At 41.2% G+C, this 25,766-nt stretch overlaps 1 protein-coding gene across 1 annotated transcript in view; it reads left to right on the plus strand.

Annotated features, from left to right (window-relative positions):
* Positions 1–7,654, plus strand: part of poc1b (POC1 centriolar protein B) — a 69,470-nt gene extending 61,816 nt beyond the window's left edge. Inside the window, exons 11-12 of the mRNA XM_008292569.1 lie at positions 6,157–6,456; positions 6,986–7,654. Coding sequence (XP_008290791.1) covers positions 6,157–6,456; positions 6,986–7,144 — 459 coding nt within the window. The 3' untranslated portion in view covers positions 7,145–7,654. The remainder of the gene's footprint in view (positions 1–6,156; positions 6,457–6,985) is intronic.
* Positions 7,655–25,766: the final 18,112 nt, after the last annotated feature.

A 25,766-nucleotide genomic window follows, 5' to 3' on the forward strand; every position in this document is an offset into this window, starting at 1 on the left:
CATTTCTTTTTGCTCATGCTGGCTCACGCAGCTCAGGCGGGGCTCCGCCCACAGCGCCCCTATATACCGGCCGCCACTGCTCCTCACGCTTCTCACATGGGAGGCTCCTGGGAGCGACTCATTGGGGTTGCCAGACGCATTCTAGATGCAATGCTGCTTCAGAAAAGGCCAACACGGCTCACACATGAAATCTTGAGCACTTTCATGACAGAGGTGATGGCTATCATGAATGCAAGACCTCTTGTGTCCATCTCCACGGACCCAATCCTGAAATCCTTACCCCAATGATGTTTCTTACTCAGAAGATGAGTGCTGTTTCAGCCCCTTCTGGAAACTTTGCCTCAGCTCAGCTACTTGGAAAGCAGTAGCAGCAAGTTCAGTGTCTTGCGGACACATTCTGGAAGAGATGGAAAGGAGAGTTTTTGTCTACCCTACAGAGTCGCAGGAAATGGACAAAAGACAAACCAAATGTCAAAGAAGGAGATGTTGTCATACTGAAAGACAATCAGGTCCCCAGAAATGAATGGCCAATGGGACTGGTTGTTAAGACTTTGCCAAGCTGTGACAAAAAGGTCAGAAAGGTTGAAGTGCGGGTTGTCAAGGATGGGACAGCCAAGGTGTTTCTATGGCCGGTCTCTGAGATCGTAGTCCTTCTGTCAGAGACATAATGAAAAGACTCTTATGTTGTCAAAGAACAGCAACCTTTAAGTTTGTTTATATCTGTATTGACGTAGTGTAGTGATATAATTTAATTATATCAAGCAGGGAGTGTGCTGTCTTTGAAGTTGATGTGTGTAAGTTGATTAAAAACGTAAGTCAAAGAAGTTAAAAAGTAGGATTCAAAAGTTAAAAAGTATTTTTTTGTAGTTCTTTGAAAATCTGTCAAAGTGAGCGCTCTGTGCGTTGTATTTGGTTTTTGAATTTGCGGCAGATTGAGTCATCTTACCAATACATTGTGAACTATCTTTGATTCTCTGTTGTCTCCTTGAAGAGAGTTCGACTTGTAGCGGCTATTAGTAGCACAACGGAGCTTCACGGCATCGCTAAATTGTTCACACATGCTTTTGCCTTGGAAAATATTTGCCTGTTAGTAAAAGTGTGCACAATCATGAAATACACTACATATGTGTTTTAGAGCAGACATTTCTGTTTCTGTCACTCCACTTGTGATAAGAGCCGTTAGCAGCTAACCCGTGTAGCCAACTTTAGCTAAAGGTTTATTAGCTGTGGTTAAATGTTCGTGTTCATGCTACATGGCAGCTATATGTTTTGTTTCATGTTTATGTAGTGTGGTTGTGTATTTATTTTATTTTCTCTGTATTTTCAGTTTTACAAGACGTTCCAAAGCTACAAAAGAACAGTAAATGCCAAGGAAAGCAAACCTTGTGTCTTTACTGAACATAGCTCGAACATGTTAACTGGCTGTCTAGCAGTGCAAAGCTGACGCAGTGTGAGGGCAGCATACCCACGATCACTCAAATTTACTCTACACCTTTAATATTAAGGAACTAAAAAACCTACATCTCCTGCTGATTTCACCCTTTTCCTACTTTTACCTTCACATTGTGTTCACACAAATTCTTCTCTTTTTGCAAAGATCATTTTTTAATTGATCATGTCATTTTGAATGGATCAAGTGTCAATTTATAAAGTCTCTGCAGTCATGATTTCATGTTAAGTATTGCTTCTAATATTTGTAGTAGGATGCATTATGATCAGCTTGTAAACACAGCTAGTGCTTGAGGGCAGGCAGCACAGTGTGAATACTAAACATCACAAAGCTGGAGAGCACAGCTGTGTCCTCCTTAGCGGACACGATTGGTTGATTTGATTTCTTTCATTTCATCAGGAAATCCCGTTAAGAGCAGGAGCTTGCTTCCAAGAAAGGTCTGAGTTCAAAAATATATAGCTACATATTCACAGTTTATTCACTCTCGACAGCTAGAAAAAGATTGTAAGGGATACTTTTGTGTTCCTTTAAATAGATGGAGATCCAGGTTTGCTGGTGCCTTCTGGGTGCCAGTGATGCATGTAAAGACAGCCGTACACATGCAGAATAAGTACTTTATTCCTTTTTCAAATGAACAAAGGCAAATAAATCCGATGACATGAGCTTTGATATGAAGTTTCAATAATAAGATGCAGACAAGACAAGATTTACATATTTTCAGCTATTTTAAATGACATTGATCTGACAGAATGATTATTGATGGAAAAGTTGAAAGTTCTTGGCTCTACATGACCTTTGCTCACATCGCAAGCAGGATTTTCAGTGTTAAGTAGTAAATATCAGGCAGAGTTTGGAAGGTGGCTTCAGGTTTTGCGGGGGGGAGGTGAGAAGAGTCACTACATCAGAGAGGCCCCTCAATTAAGATCAAACGGCTTTTTTATGTAAGGGTCCCAGTGTCTGAGGTTGTCTGCCAAAAAAAGAGAGTGCAGCTAATTCTGGTGCGCATGGTAATCATGTTTTTGATCAGACATCTGTGATTTGATTTGGTGAGGAGGCTATTTGTGATCTGTTTTCTTTTGAGGATCCTTTTGATCAGAAACATCAGAGCGCCGCTAACATTTGAATATGGATTGCTCTTCTGATAGCGTTGCCATTTTAGGTAAACGTGCTCCAGTCAAGTTAAGAACAACATCAATGAATAACAACTGATCATGATTTACGAGTGCTAGTTTGTATGTGTCTTTAACGCTGCACCTGATCATCAGCTGTGGGGTAAACCGCAATAAAATGTACCTTTCACAGACTGAATTTGTGAAACATTGACTGTCTGTATGTGATATAAGTGATAATGTGTACAGTGTGCATATTGATGCCTCACTACCACCAGGGCACCATCACGTCATTCCCATTACCCCCTCATTATCACTGTGGCTACTTTCTGCATTGCTCTGCTTTGCCACCCTGATCTAACCACCCACTCGTCTCCCAACAAATGGGAAACCCAACTGGCAGCACGCCATGACCACATTTGTGCTGCCACAGACTGCCATTATAGTGAGCAGTGACCCCTGACATTCCAGAAAGCTTAGCAGAAGTGATTCTATCTCAGAAATTACCCTTGTAGTTATGAGGTCCTTGCTTAAAATGTTAAGCTTTAGCTGTATGTACCTTGAGGTAAAGTAGTAATCTCTTGTTATGTGTTTTGTGTGTGTGCGTTACATAATTTGCTGGGTGTAATGCAGCTTTCCTCAGTACATTTGATTAAATGAACAAGTATTGCTGTAGATCTGCATGTTCCCATGGTTTTGTACATCTCCTGCATAACTACTGGTGTCAATTTGCCCTCTTAAGTGCCTCTAACTTTAGATCATCTTTCAAGATTTTCTATTTTTATATACTTGTTGCATAATGTTCAATATTTTGCCATTATCACTTGTCATTCTTGCTTTAAATGCTGCTGCATCTCCAGGGGTTGCTACGGGCTACAATCTCCAGTGTGTGTGTGCGTTTTATGTGTTTGACTGTGCCTGTATGTTGATGTGTGTATTGATTGACACACAGGCCAGCTGGGGTTCCTTGCCTGTTAAATGTTTGATTGCACCCAAACTTCCTGGCGGAGGAGTGTTTGGGCGCACAGAGGGACAGAAGTCTGGATCACATGAGCATAAATGAGATGAGCAGATGTTGGTCAGATGTGACCGAGGAGGGGAGGGCAGGCGTTAAGGATGAAGAGAGGAAAAATAGAAAGAAAGAAAGAAAGAAACGAGCCCAGATAGCTGGAGCAACTCACCATCCCCACACTGACAGCTTTGTTCACCTCCTCTCAGGAGTTAAGCGTTACTCTCCCTCCTCCTTTTTTTACACACACTAATACACTCCTCCTCTCCTCCCTCCATCCTCCTTCCTCTGCTGCCTCCCTCCTCTCTCTCTTTGAAGTCAGGACAGTATGCAGGAAGCAAGCCGGAATCGATTGCTCCATGCATTAGGCCAGGAATGTGTGACACCCTCCTCCTCTTCACCCTCCTCTTCCTTCCTCCTTCATCCTACTGACACATCCTTCATTTATTTACCCCCCTCCACCATCCACATAATACACTACTATTATTTTAGCTGAGAGCCCTACTTTACTAATTAATAAGCTTTAATTAAGTATATAGAAGAGCAGAAGGTTAGTGACTAGAGAGGTTAACAGATCTTCTAAGGAGCCTCTACCAGAAGACTGTGCCTCTAATCTAAGGTTACTGTGTTGGTTGTCTCTGCTTTGATAAATGAGGAATGAGAGAAACGTGTTCTTGGTTAAACTGAACAGAACGTTCTCTCTCTGTGCTTGTTCTCTCTTGTCATGTGCTTTTCTTTGCTTATGAAAAGAAAAATCACTTTGTCCGGGAACACACTTAATAAAAGGAAAGATCAAATAAAATGAAGCAGAGTTTCTCTGCTTTGCTCTGTGGCTGTAGCCCGCCCTGCCTTAGAGTGTAAATAACCTTGCGAACTTGTCTTTAGCTGGGAAGGTAGTCAATCAGTCACAGAGTCTGCTGTTCAGTCAGTAATCCAGCAGTGTGAGTCATCCACCTACTTCAGTCTGCCAAGTTGCAACAGGCTCAAGGTCTACTCCACTGACAGAACAATGAGACAGGACGAATGTTGGCTAACTCTGAACATTATGTATCACCACTGCATATTAGCAAGGCTTATTAACACCTATGATTTATTCTGTCTCACACTTTGATTGCTGCATATTTCGAACATGACAGTAAAGCAGGAGAGATATTTAGCGCTCCATCTCTGGTTTGTTGTTAGCATTATTAACAGCTGAAACTTTAGCACCATTTTTCACTTACACTTCAGTTGAGGCTTCAACAACATCTAGAACTCCAGTTCACATTTCAGTCTAATATTATGCTTACATTTCATCTGTTTGATAAGTTGCTCAATGTATCAGACAAGGCGATTTTAAAGTTAGAAATTGTTGCCGTGACTTGCAGAGACATGCAGACTACACTTTGGTCACCGACAAATCAGGATGAAGTTGCCACGAACCAACTAGCAAAAACAAGAGTGTAGACAAATGATGATGAGACGGATGCAGGTAATCTTGTATTAGGAAAAGCCTAAAAAGAAAAAGGAAAAAAATGGCAGCCGATTAGTCCACTGGTTTTAGGCACAGTACAGTATTTTTATTTCACCATGTTTGGATGGCCGCTTTAGGTCAGTGTCCTGGACACATTGTAGATGTCACGTGTCAAGAGAGAAAGTAAAAAAATCCGACATGCTCGTCTTTGTCAGGACTTTGTGTGGCGTCCCACAAAGTCATTGGTTGTCATCTGCTTTAAAAAACAATAGATTCTACAGTATCATTCTACATTACATTATACAAATAACATATATTGGTGGAAGGTTGTTGGATAAGGTGTGTAGATAGGCACAAATGAAATTGTAACAGTTGTGTACCTTGCTGCCCCGGAAAGAAAATAAAAGCATGGTTCTGCGATGTTATGACGCTGCCCCTCTGCCTGTCGTCATCACTGCAGAGTTGGTCGGGATAGTAGATGCTAGTTAGCAACTACAAGACTGGCTACACTTAGCCTGAAACCAGAGGACTTCAGATTACCAATCTCTTTCAAAGAGTTTGACACCTCCACAAATATATCAGCATTCGGTTACTTAATTATCAGGTCAAATACATTAGATTTCCCACATGGAAGTAGTTCCAGGAGACCATACCCCAGGTTCCTTCAACTGCTTCAGCTACTTTCAGTACACGTTTAGTGTTCCAGCTTCAGGTCTCGTCATCCATCCTCGGTTAAAACATTTCAGAAGCTCTAACAAATAAAGATTTAAGACATCAAAGCTGCTTTAAATGTTTTACTGGTCTTGCACTGTAATAGAGCAGCCTGAAATTTTCTTTAAAAATATTTAGCCTTGTCTTCTTGCACTCTTTGCTTCCCGTATTTTTCCAGCAGGGTCCTGAAGGAAACTGGGCACTTAGGGGCACCCTTTCATGGGGTATTATTTTGAGAGCCTTTTGTTTTCAGTGGCATGTCCTCAATTAAATGTCAGAGTATCACAATGGTGATTTGATTTAATGCGGGTTTCTTGTGGAAAACAATGCATTTGTTGGGGAGCAAAATTAATGGCAGACCTGAGCGGAGCACTTATGTCAGAGAAAATACCCACACAAATTTTCTCTCTTCTTTCATCTCCAGCTCTTAAACAGAAAGACACACTCGACGCCTACGCAGGCCAGCGGCAATGGTCACCACTCCAACAGTTTGCCAGTGCATCATGCTGCCAGCTCAAGAGTGGAAAGATGGATGGGGGCTGAAAGTGCCGCTGGGGAAGGTTTGACTGCTGGGAACCAGACTGGGCCTGACAGGAGAGGAAAAGGAAAGGGAGAGGAAGAGGAGATTGCGCAGACGCGCCCGCTGGAAGTTCTCTCCGGTCATCCGTTGGGTCTGGACTCTACCCTGCAGAACATTGTTCAACAGCTGGATATTCTCACGCAGGTCAATTATCAGTAAAACTTAAAACATCAGCTTAAAATACTGACAGGGAGTGTCAAATATCATATATGTAGGAAACAAATCCTCCCAGTGAAGTGTTTTCTCCCAGTGTTGCGCCACATTTGCTGTTCAAAATGCAAAATCCAGATTGTCCATTTCTTTCTGAAAATGTCAGTCACACCATTTTTAAGCACAAAATTTATGCACACAAGAGAATTTTTTGAGTTGGCTGGAGAACAATCTAGAAAATATAAATGTTTAATTTTTAAAGACTTTAAAGTAACATAGCTAGAAACATACTGATGAAACAGTGGCAGCATCAAGGCCAAAGTGTTGCTGTCCTGACAGAATGTCCTGGTGTGTCACAAGAGCTGTGTGTCTCTCAGCTGTTTCTCTTTGGCTCTTGTTTTCCATAATGGTAAAAGGATTGATTTCAGAGCACTTAGACTGATCTTTGCTCGTCTGATTTCTACTTCTATAATTATTCTTTGACTGCTGTGTTCTGCTCTCCCACCCCCACCACTTCACACAGACTGTTTCAGTGTTGGAGGAGCGTCTCACCCTGACTGAGGACAAGATGAAGGCGTGTCTCCTCCACCAATCCCAGATTTTGAAGGACGTGCGAGCATCCGGAGCGAGGCGGAGGACGGAGAGCGAGGGGACGGATGGATCACCTGTCCATTTCACTTGAGGGGCGACCTCACCCTCTGTCAGACTGCAGCACAAACACCACACTGTGTTGTACTGCACAACCCCAAGACTGCTGAACAACATGGGTGTGTGTGATGTTGAACCACCACGGTGGTCTTTCTCAGGCGTCGGTGGGTTAATCAGGATTTGGGCTGTGATCAAAGAATGTTTTTGACTGCTTTCCTCTGTGTGTGTGTGTGTGTGCGTGTGTGTGTGTGCGCGCGTGCGTGTGTGTGTGCGGTACATCCAATCTGGACAGCTGCAGCTATGAAAACAGATGGTGCTTGTCTGCCATATGAGCTTTTTGTGCTTATGCTTTTACATGAGTATACTTGTGAATTAGCAGATGTTTTAGCAGTTCGGTGCTTCAGCAATAACTTTTCATAGTATCTGTTTACATCTTTGCATAATGCCACGTAATTTTAAGCCAAGCTGTACACATATTGCCTAAACTCCACCTCCTCATGCAAACACTATTTATATGAATAAACAATTTCTTATTTTGCACTAATTCTGTTAGTACTGTCTTTATCTTTGTTTGGAGAAAAGCTGATAAAATCCCCTTGCACACAGTTGTCATGAAAACAGAGAAAAGTAATATTAACAAGCTACAAGACTAAAATATCTACATTGTGGAGTATTAATTTTGAGCAATGAGAACTTGCACACATTTAGTTCCTTCATTTTCAAACCTGCATTTTGTTTTCACAGTTCAGTGGTAAAAACTTATTTTGTTTTCTGAATTTAATCAAAAATATGGCCACAGTCACAGACCTTTAGCTTTAAAGGTCATACTAGGAAAACATCAGAAAGTAAGATTACACTGAGACTAGTTAACCCTATAGAGTCCATATAATGCCATGCATTTTTAAATGATGTGTAAAGAATGAGCAGTGCCTCATTACTGACATAGAGAATCACAATTTTGAGCAAAAAAGAGTAGCTTACCAACATTAGATTTTGAATTGGCATATAAAATTCTTGACAACTTTTAGTGTCTCTTAACTTGAAGTGCTTTTTCCATGTTTCCATGTTGTTTTTATTTGGCGGGTGGCAGACATTTTCCTGTACATGAGTCTTGTTTGTCAGCTGGTAGAGCTTATCAGATGATTTGTGTCATATTGCCACTGTGACTGTAAAATGCTCTTCCTTGCTCTCGCCCAGTGTACCGCCTATAGGTTTTTATGTTTTTCCAGCGGTGGAGATGTGGTTAGCAGCGTGGCTGGGGTTGGAAGGAAGCTGTAAAAAAAAAAAAAGCCACACAAAGAGGGAGCTCTCTGCTGGTTGCTGTTTGCCCTCCCCACCACATCCTTCCCTTCCTCTATGGCTTTACTGGTTTTCCTCCTCCTGCTCCTTTTTTATTTCCTGATTACATAAAGTGGTTTAGCCTGCTGAGATGGGGCCCAAGTCCAGTTCACCCAAAGCAGAGAGACGACCCATTACACGCAACATTAAAAAGACAAAATGCTAGAATGGGTAAAACAGAAATGTTTTTTTAAAAAAGCGTCCAAGGTTCTTCTACAGTCCTACCATCTACAAGAGTTTTATTACAGGGTTACCACAAGCCAAGAACAAAATATCAATTTCGGCAGTTTTTTTTCAATCTGAATTCTGAAAATCTTTATCTGCTGAAATAGATAATGCATCCAAATGCATGTCACCTACAAGACATGTCAAATGTCTCAGTCTGCATGATCCATCAGTCTGTTCCTTCAACTATTTTCTGCCACTTATTTAAAGTTAGGTCATGATGGCAGCAGGCTAAGCAAGGTAGTCCAGACATACTCTCCCTAGCAATGTTTTCCAGCTCTTTGTTCAGGATCCCAAGCTGCTTCCATCGCAGATGTAGTCTCTCCAGCATGTTCTGGGTCTATCTTGGTGTTTCCTGTAAATCTGGACAACCCCAGAAAAATTACAATGAAGGCGTCCAGGATGTAGCCTGGTCAGATGCCCCAATCTGGCCAACTGGCCCTTTTGTACATCAAGAGCAGCCCGTAGCAAAGCAAAATTGAAGATGAGATCTCCTTTATGTTACATCTCCTAGATATAAATGAGTACTAATCGAGACTAAAGTAGTTTTCTCATTCTTCTCAAATGTCTCTCCTGAGAAATAAGTCTCATAGTGAGCACTATGTCCATCCATTATCTATACACCGCTTAATCCTCACTAGGGTCGCGGGGGGGCTGGAGCCTATCCCAGCCAACTTACGGCGAAGGCAGGGGTGAGCACTATGTGAGCTCTCTAAATTTTCTCAATTCAGTCTCTTTTCCTGATCTCAGTGAAGAGAAAAATGAGACATACTGTGCCGCTCTCAAGTCTGTCTCAATTTGATATCCTTACTTTCGAACCCCTATCTCAGTTATGTCTCAGTGAGAAATATACATGGTTCTGTCTCACACTGCTCACTAATCAAGTTCTCAGATTAGTCTCTTTTCTAGCATTTCAGGACAAAGAAAAATGAGAGTAGTGCAAGCTCTCAAATAAGTCTCAATATGACACGATTATACCTCAATCATATATCAGTTTATCTCAAGAAAATAAGTAACCAATTCAATCAATTGTGAACAACACGGTTCCAATTTTGTGAAAGTATATCTGTTTTTACTTAGAATAATTCATCATCTACTCCCTTGCTGAGAAGTCAGGTTTTAACTGTAATTTTTCCAAAGAAGGATTGTGTTCGGGGATCACGTGATGCGTCGGCCTGAGTTGACGTAGAAAGTTTGGCTCCCTGCTGGATTGCGGCGAATATTATATTTTTAACAACTTTCAACCAGTGAAAAGCCGCCTTGATTGCAAGCTATATCTACGATGTCCCTAGAAAACTTTCTCACGCAAGCTGGGTCGCACAAGAAGAAAGACGGACGTAGGAAAGGAGGTATAAGTAATGCTAATGCTAATGCTACCTCGGATAGCCGTGACCATGTCGTGGTTGACCCGGAGGAGAACACACGTGAGGTCGGGAACGATGAGTCAAGCACACACGAGACAAACTGATTGTGGAGAGTGTCACTGCTAACATAGAGAAGATGCTCAATGTTAAACTAGCTAACGTAATAAAGCCCATCAGCGAAGTGGCTGAGAAACTGGACGGCTTAATCGAGAGGATGGGAACGGTAGAACAGCGGGTCTCCGACCTGGAAGACGAGTGGGCTACCACTACGCCCCGGGTGGGAGCCTTTGAGACTCAGCTAAAGAAAGCACTGGAATGCCTGGAAAACTTTGAAAACCAAAGCCGACGGCAGAGCGTGAGGATCATAGGGCTGAAAGAAGGAACGGAGGGCAAATCACCGATCGACTTTTTTGAAAAATGGATACCAGACGTCCTGAACATGCAGAATGGTAGCATTCAAATTGAGAGAGCCCACCGCACGGGACCGCGGATGACACTCGCCGGCAAAGAGGGTCCAACAGCCGTCCTGGTGAGGCTGCATAAATACACCGACAGACAGAGAATCCTGTACGCGGCGAGGAACAACGGTACGATAAAAGCCAGCGGTGGAAACGTGTCTTTCTAACAAGATTTCTCCATGGAGGTCGTGAGGAGGAGGAAGGAGTCAGCAAACGCCCGCAAAATGCTGAGAGAAGCCGGGATCAGGAACTCCTTCTTTTATCCGGCTATCATCAAGATTTTCCACCCTGACGGTTCCAGCTCTGCCTTCTCGACCTTGGAAGAATTCAACGATTATATTAGCAAACTGCCTCCACCAAAGTAAACTCCTAGCTTGGAGATGAGTTGGACTGTGAATGCTATCGGTATGAATGTTCTGGGAAATTCACAGTTCAGAACGCATCTTGAATCTTAACCTGTTGAAGCTTGGTGGTACAAACAAAACAAAACAAACAAAAAAACAAAACACTGGTATCACAATAGCAGAGGGATGTCTGTATTCTTGCTGGTCAATTGAACCCCACAGTTGTACTTCATGCAAGGTAAGGGTACAACTAGGTAAGTTAAGCTGTCATTAGGGTCCGAGGACCCCTACTTGCTGCAGCAAGTCCTATTGTTCCTGTTGCGTTTCTTTCTTTCTTTATTAGGGTCCGAGGACCCCTACTTGCTGCAGCAAGTCCTATTGTTCCTGCTGCGTTTCTTTCTTTCTTTATTAGGGTCCGAGGACCCCTACTTGCTGCAGCAAGCAGGGGTCCTTGCCCGCAGGCAAGGACCCTATTGTTCCTGCTGCGTTTCTTTCTTTCTTCTTATTTGCCTGACCAACGCGAAAACCTTAATTTGACCCCCTAAACAAGCTCAAAAACTCACCAAAAGTGGCACACACGTCCAAATCGGCGAAAAATTTGATAAAATGAAAAAAAAAGACAAAAATGCTCTCTAGCGCCACCTAGTTACAGAAAAACACACTAAAACGGCCCTAACGGCCAGTAGGAATGTCGTACAGAGATCAAACCAACACCAAAACGTTCGTCTCAATGAGACCCACAAATCTCGTGCTGACACCCCTGACCTATCTCTAACAGGAAGTCCACAATTTGCCTTTCAAAGTAAAAAAATGAGCGAAAACCTCGTTTGGGAAAATATTATCTTGTCTGACACCGTAAATCGTACCAACTTGAAAATCGCACAGGAGACAGAGAAGGCCTTGATGTACAAAAGTTCTGAAGGGATTTGGCATTTCTCAACCGGTTTTCGAATGGCGAGCCGTTATAGTTGATGAGCTGCCGCAGCCTCGGCTCATACTTTGTATGGCTGTCTATGGGGGCATGTGCCGACATGCTGTGTCAGTTGGTCATCTACACAAAAAACTAAAGGTCCTACAGCTTTAAAAATGACATGGAAGGCTTCCAAACAAGATTTACCACAAAAATATGCTGTTTTTACACACATTTGGTGAAAATTGTGGCTGTATGGGAGAGTTAAAGTCAGTAAAACTCTCAGCTCTCTCACCCAGACATGAAGAACGATGACATCATCACAGCTCAGTGCAGCTGGTCATGTGACTCACTGACAGTCTGAGGCTGAGCAGAGAGAGAAAAATGGCTCCTTCAACTTAAACCAGGTTTCAATTGTGTCAAAATGGAGGTCAGACGGGCATGAGGGTCCAACGCAGACCGAGGACCTGACCAACGCTGCTTGCAGCTTTAATTTAGATTAGTTTTTCTTTTTTCTTTTTCTTTTTCATGACTGTGTCATGTGTTAAATTGTTGATGATTCCAAGCTTTTGGTTATGTTCATGCTTGGAACACATTCCTAAGTTCAATGATGTTAACTGTACAGCTGAAGCTACAAATTGGTCCATTTTATGTTTAATGGTTAAAGTTGCATACACCGCGGGATTCATAACACAACCTGTTGATGTCAATTAAGATAAGTACCTGGAATATCAGGGGCTCTAACAATGTGGCAAAGAGGGAATCTGTCCTGAACTCTCTTAAAAAAGATAAGATTCAAATAGGTTTTCTACAAGAAACACATCTTGCTGATGAGGAGCACAAAAATATCATAATGAATGGGTTGGTCAGATTTTCTTCTCATCACATTTAACAAACAAGAGGGGAGTAATCACCCTAATACATAAAAATCTGCCATTCACAGTAACGTCATCCTGTAAAGATACTGAGGGGAGATAAGTTCTAGTTAAAGGCATGCTACAAGGTGAAAATATTTTGCTAGGTAATATTTATGCGCCCAATGTCCAAGATGATGCATTTTATGCATCTTTACTCAATCATCTAGCTGACATGGACTGTTCTAATATGATTATAGCGGGTGGTTTTAATTGTGCATTATGTCCAGTGCTGGACAGATCTCCTCCTCAGACAGTTATATCCAAAAATGCTAAAGATGTCTTGAATATAAATAAGGAATTTGACCTTGTAGATATATGGAGACACCTCAACCCACTTTCAAAACAATATACATTTCACTCTCAGCCTCATTCATCAGCATCATGCATTAATGATATTTTTGTGTCTAGATGTTTGACTCATCTAGTTGAACAGGTAGATATAGGCCATATTGCACTTTCAGACCATGCTCCTGTAATCATGTCAATTCAACCTCTTAAGCCTACTGAACGCTCATTTTCCTGGAGAATGAATGCAACACTGCTTTTGGATGACAAATTTATCAAATACTTGAGCGATGAAACAGATTTATTTTTAAAATTCAATGATAAGGATTCAGCTGACCCAAGAGTGGTGTGGGATGCCTATAAGGCCTATATGAGGGCCATGGTTATTTCATATGTAAGTCAAAAGAAAAAAGAGCGGATAGCAAAGCAACTTGAAATTGAAAAGAAAATAAAAAGGCTGGAAGAAGTCTTTTATGCAACAAAATCAGAGGCGACCCTGATCGAACTTAAAGCAACTAGAATGGCTTTGCATAACTTGATAACTGGAAAGGCAGAAAAGGATATTCTATTTACTAAACAAAAATTCTTTGAATCGGCCAAGAAACCAAACCGCCTTTTGGCACGACTGGCAAGGAATACTCCCGTTAAATCCTTTGTCTCGGCTATACAGGATGAGAATGGCCATAGGCAAACTAACAATCGTCAGATTAACGAAAGTTTTAAAAAATTCTATGGTGATTTATATAGTTCTGAAATCGACCTAGAGAAGCTCAAAACAAGTAATTTCTTAGACAATCTGACTTTCCCACAAATATCAGAAGACCAAGAAAAATTCCTGGAATCTCCTATTTCACAATTAGAAGTAGATAAAGCCATCGCCACACTCCAGTCAGGTAAATGTCCAGGAGAGGATGGCTTCCCAGCTGAATTTTTTAAAGCGATGAAAGGAAAAATCTGCAATTTGCTGTTGAGGGTTCTAAATAAGTCATTTGCAGATTCTAGACTTCCAGAATCAATGTATAGAGCCAATATAATATTAATAGCGAAGAAAAACAGAAACCCAGAGCTCTGCTCCTCATGTAGACCAATCAGTCTTCTTGGAGTAGACAATAAGATATTATCTAAGATACTGGCCCTTAGGCTTGAACATGTTATGACCTCTATTGTGGACGCAGATCAGACTGGTTTATAAAGGGTAGAAACTCTTTTTGTAACACAAGATGCCTTCTCAATATCATTCACTACCTTGACTCCTACCAGATACCAGTGCTGTTATTTCTATGGATGCTGAAAAGGCATTTGACAGAATTGAATGGGAATATATGTTTCATGTCATGGAAAAATTCGCATTTGGGTCAACTTTTCTGAGGTTGATTAAACTGTTGTACAAAGCACCTTCAACCTCAATGTTAACAAACGGTCTGCTCTCTGCTTCCTTTAATTTAACAAGAGGCACTGCTCAAGGAAGTCCACTGTCTCCTATCCTATTTGACCTGGCCATAGAGCCCTTGGCAATGGCCATCAGACAGAATCCAAATATTCAGGGAGTTGGTATTGGCACAAAACAACATAAAATCTTACTTTACGCTGATGATGTCCTTCTGACACTAACGGACGTATTTAGAACAGTACCGGCCCTAATAGAATGTATCACAGAATTTGGTTTATTATCCGGATATAAAGTCAATTTCGATAAATCAGAAATGATGCCATGAAACAACAATAATAATACCGAATCGGCTTTTCGTTGGTCCCCACTGGGATTTAACTATTTAGGAGTCACAATTACTCCCAAATCAATCAGCTCTACAAGGACAATGTGAATCCCATAACAAAGAATCCGAAGGAGACATTGACAAGATGGACAAAACTTCCTGTTTCATTTCTGGGGAGAATTAATCTCATTAAGATGACAGTACTTCCAAAAATACTATATCCTATATCAATGTTGTTTGTACTTACTGACATAAAGGTAATCAATAAAACTATATCAGAAACTAGAGACATTACAGCTGCCAAAAGAACACGGTGGGTGGGGTTTACCAAATCTTACATCTTGCCAAAAAGTAGGCATTATTAGAATACATGATCTCTTTGAGAAAGGGAGATTCAAAACATCTGAATCACTGAAAACTCAGTACTACATATCCAAGAACGATCATTTCAAATATTTACAGGTCAGACATTACGTGTATGGGAAAACCAAGTCACTGGAGTACTCTAATGATTTCTGTCCACTGGAGAGGTTTTTTCTGAATCATAAAGAGCCAAAACATTTTGTGTCGAAATTTTATTCAGAACTGTTAAATTTGAATGTGGATAAACTGGCATGGCTTAAAACATCATGGTGTACTCTGCTGAAGTCTGTGATAGGGGATGACATGTGGAATGACATCCTACGATTGCCCTCCAGAATTTCAATTTGCTACAGATATAAAGAATTACAGTATAATATCCTTCATAACGTCTACATATCACCATATATTTACAGTAAATATACAGTAGGAGCTTCACCAAATTGTCCCAAATGTAAAAGTCGTGCAGGAACTAGATTGCATTGCCTGTGGGAACAATTCAGGTATTCTGGAGGGCAATATGTGCAAACATTAGTGTTGCAATAGGACAACAAGTGTCAGCAGATCCACTGCTATGTTTGCTTGGAGGTGTCCCCAACTTTCTTAAACAACATGAGGAGGTGATTCAATCACTATTAATGCTGGCAAGGAAAGCTATTATGGTGAAGTGGGTAGAAGATGACCCTCCTTCTGTTCTTACATGGAAATCTCTCATATCTGAAGTTGTGACTCTTGAAAAATTGGGACATACCATTAATGGCAGACTTCACACTTTTCAGCAGAAATGGAAGAGACCACTGGAACATCTTGGAGTTAAATACAATTTGGAACTGAACTAAATGGACACATGTTTGAAGCAGGACATAACAGAAATTTGACTTGTGTGTGTGTTTCACTAGATGGATTTTCATACTGTCTGAGTTCTGCGCTTCTCCTTTTTCATGCATGGACCAACTTTGTTAACTTGTTAATTTGTGTTTGTTTTTTTTGAAAATAAATTTAAAAAAGCAAAAAAAAAAAAAAACAAACAAAAAAAACTACACCCCACTAAACATTAGACGACTGATGGACGTGCAGATCCTGTCCATATTGTGACCAATTATCTACATGACGTGCAAACTCGGTCCACCATTTGGATGTTGTAGCCATCTCGCTACCTCCGTGGGTTCCCCCCAGCACAGACACACAAATCGCCGCCGGTCCACAGTCTTTATTTGCCGTACGGCGCCAAACCCAGCACAAAACAAAGAAACAACACAATGCGGCCGCGTGTCTGCAGCGGACCGGCTCCTGCAGCACACGCTCTCCAGTCAGCATCTTCTATCTCCCCAACGCAGGCAGAAATCCTCCTCCTTGGCCTTCTCCCCTCTTCTCCCGCCAGCACCCTACTATGTGCACAAGCATATCCACAATTAGGCAGAGCAGCAGCCCCTGGACCCATCAACTCACCTGACACTAATCTCCTGAGCTCTACCCCACACCTCTCTCCCCTGCAGTTTGCCACCAATTACACCCATCTCCACATACCTCCACCGCCTGACTTACGCCGGGGAGCCGTCCGGCCTAACCTACTCCCAACCTAGTTCCTCTGTTGTACAGGCGCTGTTTACGCTCATGGGCCCTGAGCAAATTCTCCCGTGATAATTGCCCCAGTGTGTGCAGTTTTGCTCTAAGGTCCAGGACGTACTGAACTTCATTTTTGCTCGGGCTTGGACCTCCCTCCCAGTTTTCTTTAACCAGGTTCAGAACCCCACGTGGTTTTCTGCCAAACAGCAGTTCAAAGGGAGAAAATCCCGTGGAGGCCTGGGGTACCTCCCGCACTGCAAACAACAGAGGATCTAGCCACCTATCCCAATTGCGGTGATCTTCGTGCACAAACTTACGGATCATGGACTTCAAGGTTTTGTTCAGACGCTCGACCAGACCGTTGGTCTGAGGGTGGTACACACTAGTCCGAATTGATTTGATGCCCAATAATCCGTACAGTTCCTGTAGTGTGCGTGACATAAACGAGGTGTCCTGGTCAGTCAGAATCTCCTTTGGGATCCCAACCCGGGAGATGACCTGAAACAGCGCCTGTGCAACACTCTTTGCAGAGCTGGTGCGCAGAGGCACTGCTTCCGGATATCGCGTTGCATAGTCCACCAGGACTAACACAAAGCGTTATCCCCGTGCACTCCAGTGAAATAGCCCGATGAGGTCCATACCAAGATGCTCAAAGGGAACCTCAATGAGTGGTCTTGGGATGGCTGGTTGGTTCACCAACTGGCATTCAGGGAAAGATGCACACCAGTGGCGTACATCTCCCCGAATGCCGAGCCACTCACCTCATCTTAAATGCCATCAAGACTACAGAGATGATTGTTGACTTCAGGAGGAGCAAGAATAAGCAGCATAGTCCTGTCTACATCCTGGGAGAGGAGGTGGAGGTGGTGGAGAATTACAAATATCTTGGAGTTCAGCTGGACAACAGACTAGACTGGAAATGAAACACTGACTACATCTACAAGAAAGGTCAGAGCAGACTCTACTTCTTAAGAAAGCTGAGATCATTCAGTGTCTGCACCAAGATGTTGCAGATCTTCTATAAGTCTGTTGTGGAAAGTGCAATCAGCTTTGCAGCCATCTGCTGGGGCAGTAGCGTCAGAACCAGAGACTTAAAGAAACTAAACAAGCTGATCAAGAAAGCTGGTTCTGTGCTGGGGATAACTCTGGAACCACTGGAGCTGATTGTTCAAAAAAGAATGCTGCACAAGATGATGAAGATGATGGAGGATTCTTCCCACCCTCTCCACAACACAGTGAAGAATAAACAGAGTGTGTTCAGAGGGAGGCTGCGTGAGTTTCGCTGTAGAACGGAGGGATACAGAAATTCATTCCTGCCAACAGCCATCACCTTGAAGAACAAGTCTGACTGACTGACTGACTGACTGATTGATTGTTATTGTTGTATATATATGTTATATTGATTTTTTTTTTTTTTTTAAAGGGAGCTTTTTACAATATTGAATTTCCCTTCTGGGATAAATAAAGTATTTTTTCACTTCATTTCATTTCATTTCATTTTCATTTCATTTCATTCATTTTTTGTTGACAAAAAAAATCTTTATAATGTTAAAACATGCAATTATGGTAGCATTGTCATGTCTGATCACAGTCCGCTGATTTTAGAACTTACATTTCCAAATGAGCCTCGTATATATACATGGAAACTCAACCCTCTTCTGCTTTCTGACAATTCTTTTATGGAGTACATCTCAAAACAAATTGACATGTTTTTAGAAATAAATACTACCCCTGATGTTTCATATAGCACAACATGGGAAAGCTTAAAAGCATTTTTACGTGGTCATGTCATATCGCATTGCTCCCATGATAAAAAACAAAGACAAAGACACCTGACTGAATTACCAGGTTTAATAGCACAATTGGATCACCTACATTCGAGGCATCCCTCCCTGGATCTATATGAACAAAGAATGGAGCTACAAACAGAATTTAATTTAATCTCAACGCAACACACAGTTGATTTTCAAGTCAAGGAGATTATGGTATGAGCATGGGGAAAAGGCTTCTAAAACTTTAGCCCACCAGCTACGCAAAACAGAAGCAAAACATATTATTTCGGAAATTAAAACTCAAGACGATCATATTACCACTCACCTGAGCTCTTTGATAATTTTTTTGAAAACTTGAATGTTCCAACTTTGAACTCAACAGTGAAAGGTCAGTTAGATGAGCCTATCTCTATTGAAGAAGTCAAAGTTGCACTAAGCTCAATGCAGGGAGGGAAGTCGCCGGGGCCTGATGGTTTCCTTGTGGAACATTTTAAAGCTTTTAAAGATAATCTTGCTCCTTTATTATGGAATATGTTTATAGAATCCCTTAATGCTGAATGTCTTCCATCCACTCTGCGACAAGCCACTATCTCACTACTGCTGAAGCCGAACAAGGACCCATTGGATTGCTCATCCTATCGTCCTATATCATTATTAAATGTGGACTTTAAAATATTGTCCAAAACATTAGCTAATCGCCTTGAACACCATCTGCTTTCCTTGCTAGCCTCAGATCAAACTGGGTTTACTAGGGGTAGGCAAGGCTTTTTTAAATTTACGTCGTTTTTTAAATATATTACACACACAGTCGTCCACAACACCAGAAGTAGCTTTATCACTTGACGCTGAGAAGGCATTCGATAGGGTGGAGTGGGACTACTTATTTTACATTTTGAATAAATTTGGCTTTGGTCCATCTTTCATTTCATGGATACGATTACTCTATTCCTCCCCATTGGCTCGTGCAAGAACAAATTTTCTTTACTCTTCTTACTTCCCACTCCACTGTGGCACTAGACAGGGGTGCCCTCTGTCCCCTATGCTTTTTGCTCTGTCCATTGAGCCTCTAGCTATTAAATTAAGAGCAGAAAATAAAATCAGGGGCATTTATAGAGTAGATAGAGAGTACAAACTGTCATTGTACGCAGATGATCTCCTATTATATATAACGGATCCACTTACACTTCTCACAATAAGTTAGGGATATTATTTACATGAGTGCTTTTCCTATTTGGTATGAATTTTAATGAAATAAGTAAAAGTTCCCTTTGATGTTACTAATAATGAATGAGAAGAAACACCATTTTCATTCGTTTAATATTTATTACCCCCAAAATTTAAACAATAACAAGGATAGCCCCAAAAAACAAAAATTGACAATGTCAGTAGCGGGTGTTTCCACCATTTGCCGCAATGACAGCTTGACAACGACGTCTCATGCTCCTCACTAGCCTCATGATGTTGTTCTGAGGCAATGCGTTCCACTCTTCCACAAGTGCTACACGCAGTTCTGCCAGGTCACGTAGGGGTGGAGTACGGTCATCCAGTCTCTGCTTCAGCTGGTCCCAGACGTGCTCTATGGGGTTCAGGTCAGGGGACATTGCTGGCCATACCATATGAGGCACTCCGACTTCCTGAAGTCGAGTTGTGACAATTCTGGCACGATATTGGTGGAGCATTGTCATCCATGAACAGAAAGTTGGGGGATGATGATGGGTTCTATGATGTCTCTGAGGTAGGAACGTGCAGTGACAGAGCCATCTACAAAAACCAAATCTGTTTTGTGCTGGCTGGTGATGCCTGCCCAGACTGTTGCACCTCCTCCACCAAAGCAAACCCTGGGGACCATGTTAACCTCGGCATATCACTCACCTCGCCTTCTCCAGCAACGCTGACGACCATCATGTCTGTGCAAGTTGACTCGACACTCATCAGTGAACAGGAAGGTGGACCACTGCTGCATTGTCCAGGTCACATGGTCTTGTGCCCACTGCAAACGTTCACGGTGGTGTCTTGGTGTCAGTGGAGTCACCTGCAACGGTCGTCTGGCATTCAAACCAAAGCGGTGGAGTCGGTTGCAAATGGTTTGTCTGGAAACCCTAGTACCCCTCACATCTCGTAAATGGGCCTGCAGCTCTGTGGCACTTGCATTGCGATGTCTGAGTGCATAGGTCCTGAGGTACTGGTCATCGTTGCGGTCTGTCACTCTTGGGGCCCCCCTCCTGGGTCTGTCACGAACTGCACCAGTAGTTCTGTGTCTTGATGCAAGTCTGCTGATGACACTTTGAGACACACCAAGTTCACGAGCAACATCAGACTACCTGCCACCGACTCGAAGGCGTGCTATGGCCAGGTGGTGCTGCTCGTCCGTTAAGTGACGTTGTGTGTTCATGGCTTTTTGAACGATGAACTTGAAATGACTTACTGACAACACCAGCTTTTTATACCCACAGGATGTTGAAATTGGTGCCACATTGAAAAGGGTTGTCTTTTAGTTTTTTGGTATTGGCCCCAATATGCAAGGCACACTGTACACAGTGAGACCATTACATGGAAAACACAAAATGAGGTGTGTCTATCACCCCAATACAATAGCCTCCCTGTCCCAGAAATCTCTGAAGTGAAACAAAGACTGCATGTATGCAATCCACTTAGTTCTCACAATATCCCTAACTTATTGTGAGTAGTGTAATTCCCTTCCTCATGCTTTTACTATTTTTGACAATTTTGGTGTTATATCAGGGTACAAGTTAAATAAACACAAAAGTGAATTGCTCATAATGAATACAGAAGCGAGGAATATTTCATTTTCTAATTTTAATTTCAAAGTCAAATCTGATTATGTGACTTATTTGGGTGTTAAAGTCACTTGTCAATATAAATCACCCTATGAAAATAACTTTGCCCCTCTCCTTGAAAAAACTAAAATAGATTTGGAGAGATGGAATAATTTGCCTCTGTCATTGATTGGTCGAATTAATTCTATAAAAATTAATATATTACCTAAATGTCTATATTTATTCCAATGTATTCCACTATATTTGCCCAAAAAATTCTTTGTAGCGCTAGACAAACTTATCCTATCCTTCATCTGGAATAGTAAATCACCGCGAATATGTAAAGACTTCATGCAACAGCTCAGACCATTAGGTGGCTTAGCCTTACCAAATCTCCGCTTTTATTATTGGGCAGCAAATATACACAATGTGCTCTACTGGATTAGTGATCCAACTTTAGAGACTCCCTCTTGGGTTTCTATAGAGGCCTCCTGCTGTGGAAATTCATCCTAGCAGGGTTTACTGTGCTCATCACTCCCTATAGAATTACACTATTATAAATGTAACCGTCTGCTCTATGACTCTCTTAGGATTTGGGTGCAATGTAGAAAGACGTTTGGGTTGCATGTGATGTCACAAGAGGCACCTTTATGTTCAAATCATTTGTTTCCACCCTCAATGACCAATTCAGCCTTTAAAACCTGGAGTAATAATGGATTACGAACTCTAAAAGACTTTTTTGTGGACGGTGTGTTTATTTCATTCGCACAAGTGACTAATCAGTTTAACATACCCCGTACACATTTTTTCCATTTATAGCTGACAGATATGACACCTTCCCAAATTTACCAGGGCCAACTACTCTAGATAATATTTTGAAAATCAATGTACATAAGAAGAAAGTAATCAAAGACATATACAGTTTTCTGCTAGAGTTACAATCACCTTCTCTTGCTATTATAAAAGCACATTGGGAAAAGGATTTGGCATTTAATATTTCAGAAGATCTTTGGGAGTCAATACTGCAAAGAGTACATTCATCTTCTATCTGTGCTAGGCATGGGCTTCTACAATTCAAGGTCCTCCACCGACTCCATTTTTGTAAGGAAAAACTGGCAAAGTATTATTCAAATATTGATCCATTTTGCAATCGCTGAAAAGTAGGCATTGGCTCACTTATACATACATTTTGGACATGTCCTAAACTTAGCAAATATTGGGCATCTATTTTTACCACTTTTTCGGAGGTGTATAAGATTAAACTGCCTCCTACCGCGTTGACTGCTCTCTTTGGAGTTCTACCCCCTGGTATCTCTCTTATCAAACTGCATTCAAATGCTATTGCTTTTGCCTCTTTGCTTGCTCGACGGCTTATACTGTTGAGGTGGAAGCAGGACAGCCCCCCAACACATGACCAATGGATTGCGGATATTATGAGGTTTTTGCATATGGAGAAGATACGAAGCACTTTAGCTAGTTCATTGCTGAAGTTTAATAAAACATGGCAGCCATTCTTGAAGTACGTGGAAACTTTCAAAATGCGCACTATACCTTAGAATAGTACCCAGCCACAAGTCTGATTGGTTGACTGCTGACCAAACTGTCCATTTTATCTCTTTTATTTTGTTTACTTATTTATTTTTTTGTGTGGTTGCATGTTTGTGTTTTCTTTATTTTTATATATATATTTTGTCTGTTTTTTTTTTTTTTTTTTTTTTTTATTTTTTTTTTGTTTTTTTTTTTTTTTTTTTTTTGTATTTAATTTTATTTTTACTTAAACTGCTTGATTTGCATGCATGCCCATATTGTTGAGTTGGGGTTTATGTTAAAAGAAAGAACAGCTAATAAGGCATACTGTGTATGGTAACGTTAATATGTATTGCTGTTGAGAAAATCTAAATAAAATTAGAAAAAAAAGACAGAAAAGACATAGGACACACAATAATAAGATCTCTTTTAGGGCTCATACTTCTCAGATTTGTCTCATTAATGTTTCAGATTCATCTCATTATTCTCCTTTTAAATAACCAAGATATAATTGAGATCAAGGGCATACAATTATGAGATCTCCTCTGTTTATCCCACTTCTCAAGTGTTGCTTAAATAGTAATCTCAACTCAACCTCCTTTGTCTTAGTGATGTCTTTTCTCTTCTTGTCTTACCTCTTGCTCCTAAGGGACCCTTCGGAGAAGTAATTCAGAAACAAATGATCACAGAATGATACGAATATGAGAAGCTCAAACTGATCTCAAGAGACGAGATTGAACAACAGATAAGCAACACATTTTTCCTATGGGAGTGGCTCTACTCCAAGCTCCCTCTGTTGAACTGTAACAATGAACTCAGCTACCCTATAGAGAGAATTTTTTTTTAGCTGATTGTATTTTTGGTCACTGCACAAAGGCTCATGGCCGTAGCTGAGGACTGAATCGACAGCTTTGCCTTCTTCACCACAACAGCCTGCTACCAGTCCCAGTCATGCTGCAGCTCTCCACCTATCAGTCTTCATTTTACTTTCATGAGCAAAGCCTTGAGATACAGTACTTGATCTCCAACCGTTGCAGACTGGGAGATCTGCATGATGCTCTAATAAATTACAAGAACTGCTTCTTCATTGGAGATACTTTTGAAGTGTGTTACTCCAGAAAATTAGGATTATATTTGGTATGTTGACGTAACTCAGCCAAGTTCTTAAAAGAATCTCCATGGAGAAGTGGGAGCTGCCCAAAATGACTTCAATTTGCAGAAATTTCCCCTCGAGGCCTCAAACAGTTATTGTTGTGTCTCCGTAGGAGTGTGCAAAAGCAGGACAGTGTCACATGCAAACAGTTAATGACCAATTTCCACCTTCACTTCCACTTCGATCTCATTAAGTGCCTGATGACCTTGCTTAACTGTGAACACAAGTACAGTGTGTGTCTCTTTAGTGCATTGTGAACATGATCCCATAACATGTTGATGGCTTCCTAGAGGAGGGGCTTCCTGTTGATATTGAGGAAGGAGTTCTTACAGCCAGACTTGCCACCAGGCGAAGGCATGGTTGCAGTTTACTGCTCAACCATGTGTGTGTTTGTATTTATATGTTTGTCCTTGAGTTTATAGGCTGTGGAAGTGTTTGTGGAAGCAATGTTCTGATGCCTGTCAGTGTTACACTAATATAATGACTTGTCAAGCCAATATTGACCTTTTTTCAGATATGACTTATTCACCAGTGTTCCTCTGCTGCAGGTGTGTTGGACTTTCATGAAAAAAATCTAAAGCAATCTCAAGATGAATACGGAAATTTCAATCTTTTCAATTTTTTCATTTTCACATTTTATGTTCATCCAAATTCTAAAACTATTTTCTCACTTCTGTGATATCTAGTCATACAGTGTTTTTTATGCAGGATTTGAGGCATTGACCTCCATCACAACACAATGAATGTAAAAGAATTTTAATTATGATGTGCATAGCATTAAAAAGTGATATTTAAAAAGTTAAACTACAAACTCTCATTTCAGAGACAATGTCCTTTTTCTCTGGATAAACTACAGTGTATTCTGTAAATGGCTTTCATTGGACTTATTTTCAACCAAAGAAAACTAATGAAACCGTCAACAGTAATAAAAAAAAAAAGCTGTTGCGCTACACTTCTTTAACTGTTCAACAATATTTAGTGCAGGTTTAAAGGTTCTGCTGCAGTTTCACAGATCAGATAAGGCATCTCCTTTTAAATGGCAGGTAATTCTAGAGAAGTTTTATTAGTCTGGGTTTCAGTGCAGAGCCGGTGTCCCCTTGGGGTTTCATAGGTCTTTAAAGCCTGACAAGTGGAAAATTATATCCTTTGACTCTTTTTCTACCAAAAATATTTCTTTCTGCTTTCAGAAGCTAATCAGTGGCCACAAACCTCCTTTGGATACCATCATTTTAGCCCACATGGTAAAGTTGTTGCCACACATCCTGCACAAGGCGGAAAGTAAACATTATCTTTAACTCCCAACTGAATCAGCAGACTCTCTCTTCTTCTGCTCCTCTTCTTCGTCTTTGCTTCTGCTGCCTACCCATCTCTGAAAAACAGGAGGATTATCTTTTTCAGAAATTCCTCCTTAACCCCCTTTAGGGAATGAAGCGATGAATGGAGGCCAGGGACAAAAGAGGAGAGAGTACGACGCGAAAAAAGACTCAGAGAAGAGCACCCTGCACCCACGCTCACTGACTTACAGTGAACTCAGGATATGGCCTGAACAATAATTGATTGTGGTTTATTTGACATGTGCACCTATTCACACACACAGTGACACCTGTTCAAATGGGTGCAGGAAGGGACAGGTAAACACTGAGGCCTACCTGCTGTTCAGCGGCTCCTGTTTGTCTTTTATGTCACTGTTTGATGGAAAAACACCCCCTGTTTGCCAGAAGGCTTTAACAACCTGCTCCTGTTGTCTCACTCATAAAAATAACTAAACAGCTTTCAATTTTGACTTGACACGATGTTGCTACTGATCTGGTAAATGTTCTTCCACCATGAGACAAATATGCTCAGCAAATCTCTTAGGGCAGTAGAAATAAAGATTCTGAAAGATGCATCAAAAACTGATGTACTGGGCAGGAGAAATTGTGAGCAAATGTTCAGAATTCAAGCA

The sequence above is a fragment of the Stegastes partitus genome, unplaced genomic scaffold (genome assembly GCF_000690725.1).
Source record: "Stegastes partitus isolate 25-593 unplaced genomic scaffold, Stegastes_partitus-1.0.2 Scaffold818, whole genome shotgun sequence".
Taxonomy (NCBI): Eukaryota; Metazoa; Chordata; class Actinopteri; family Pomacentridae; genus Stegastes; species Stegastes partitus.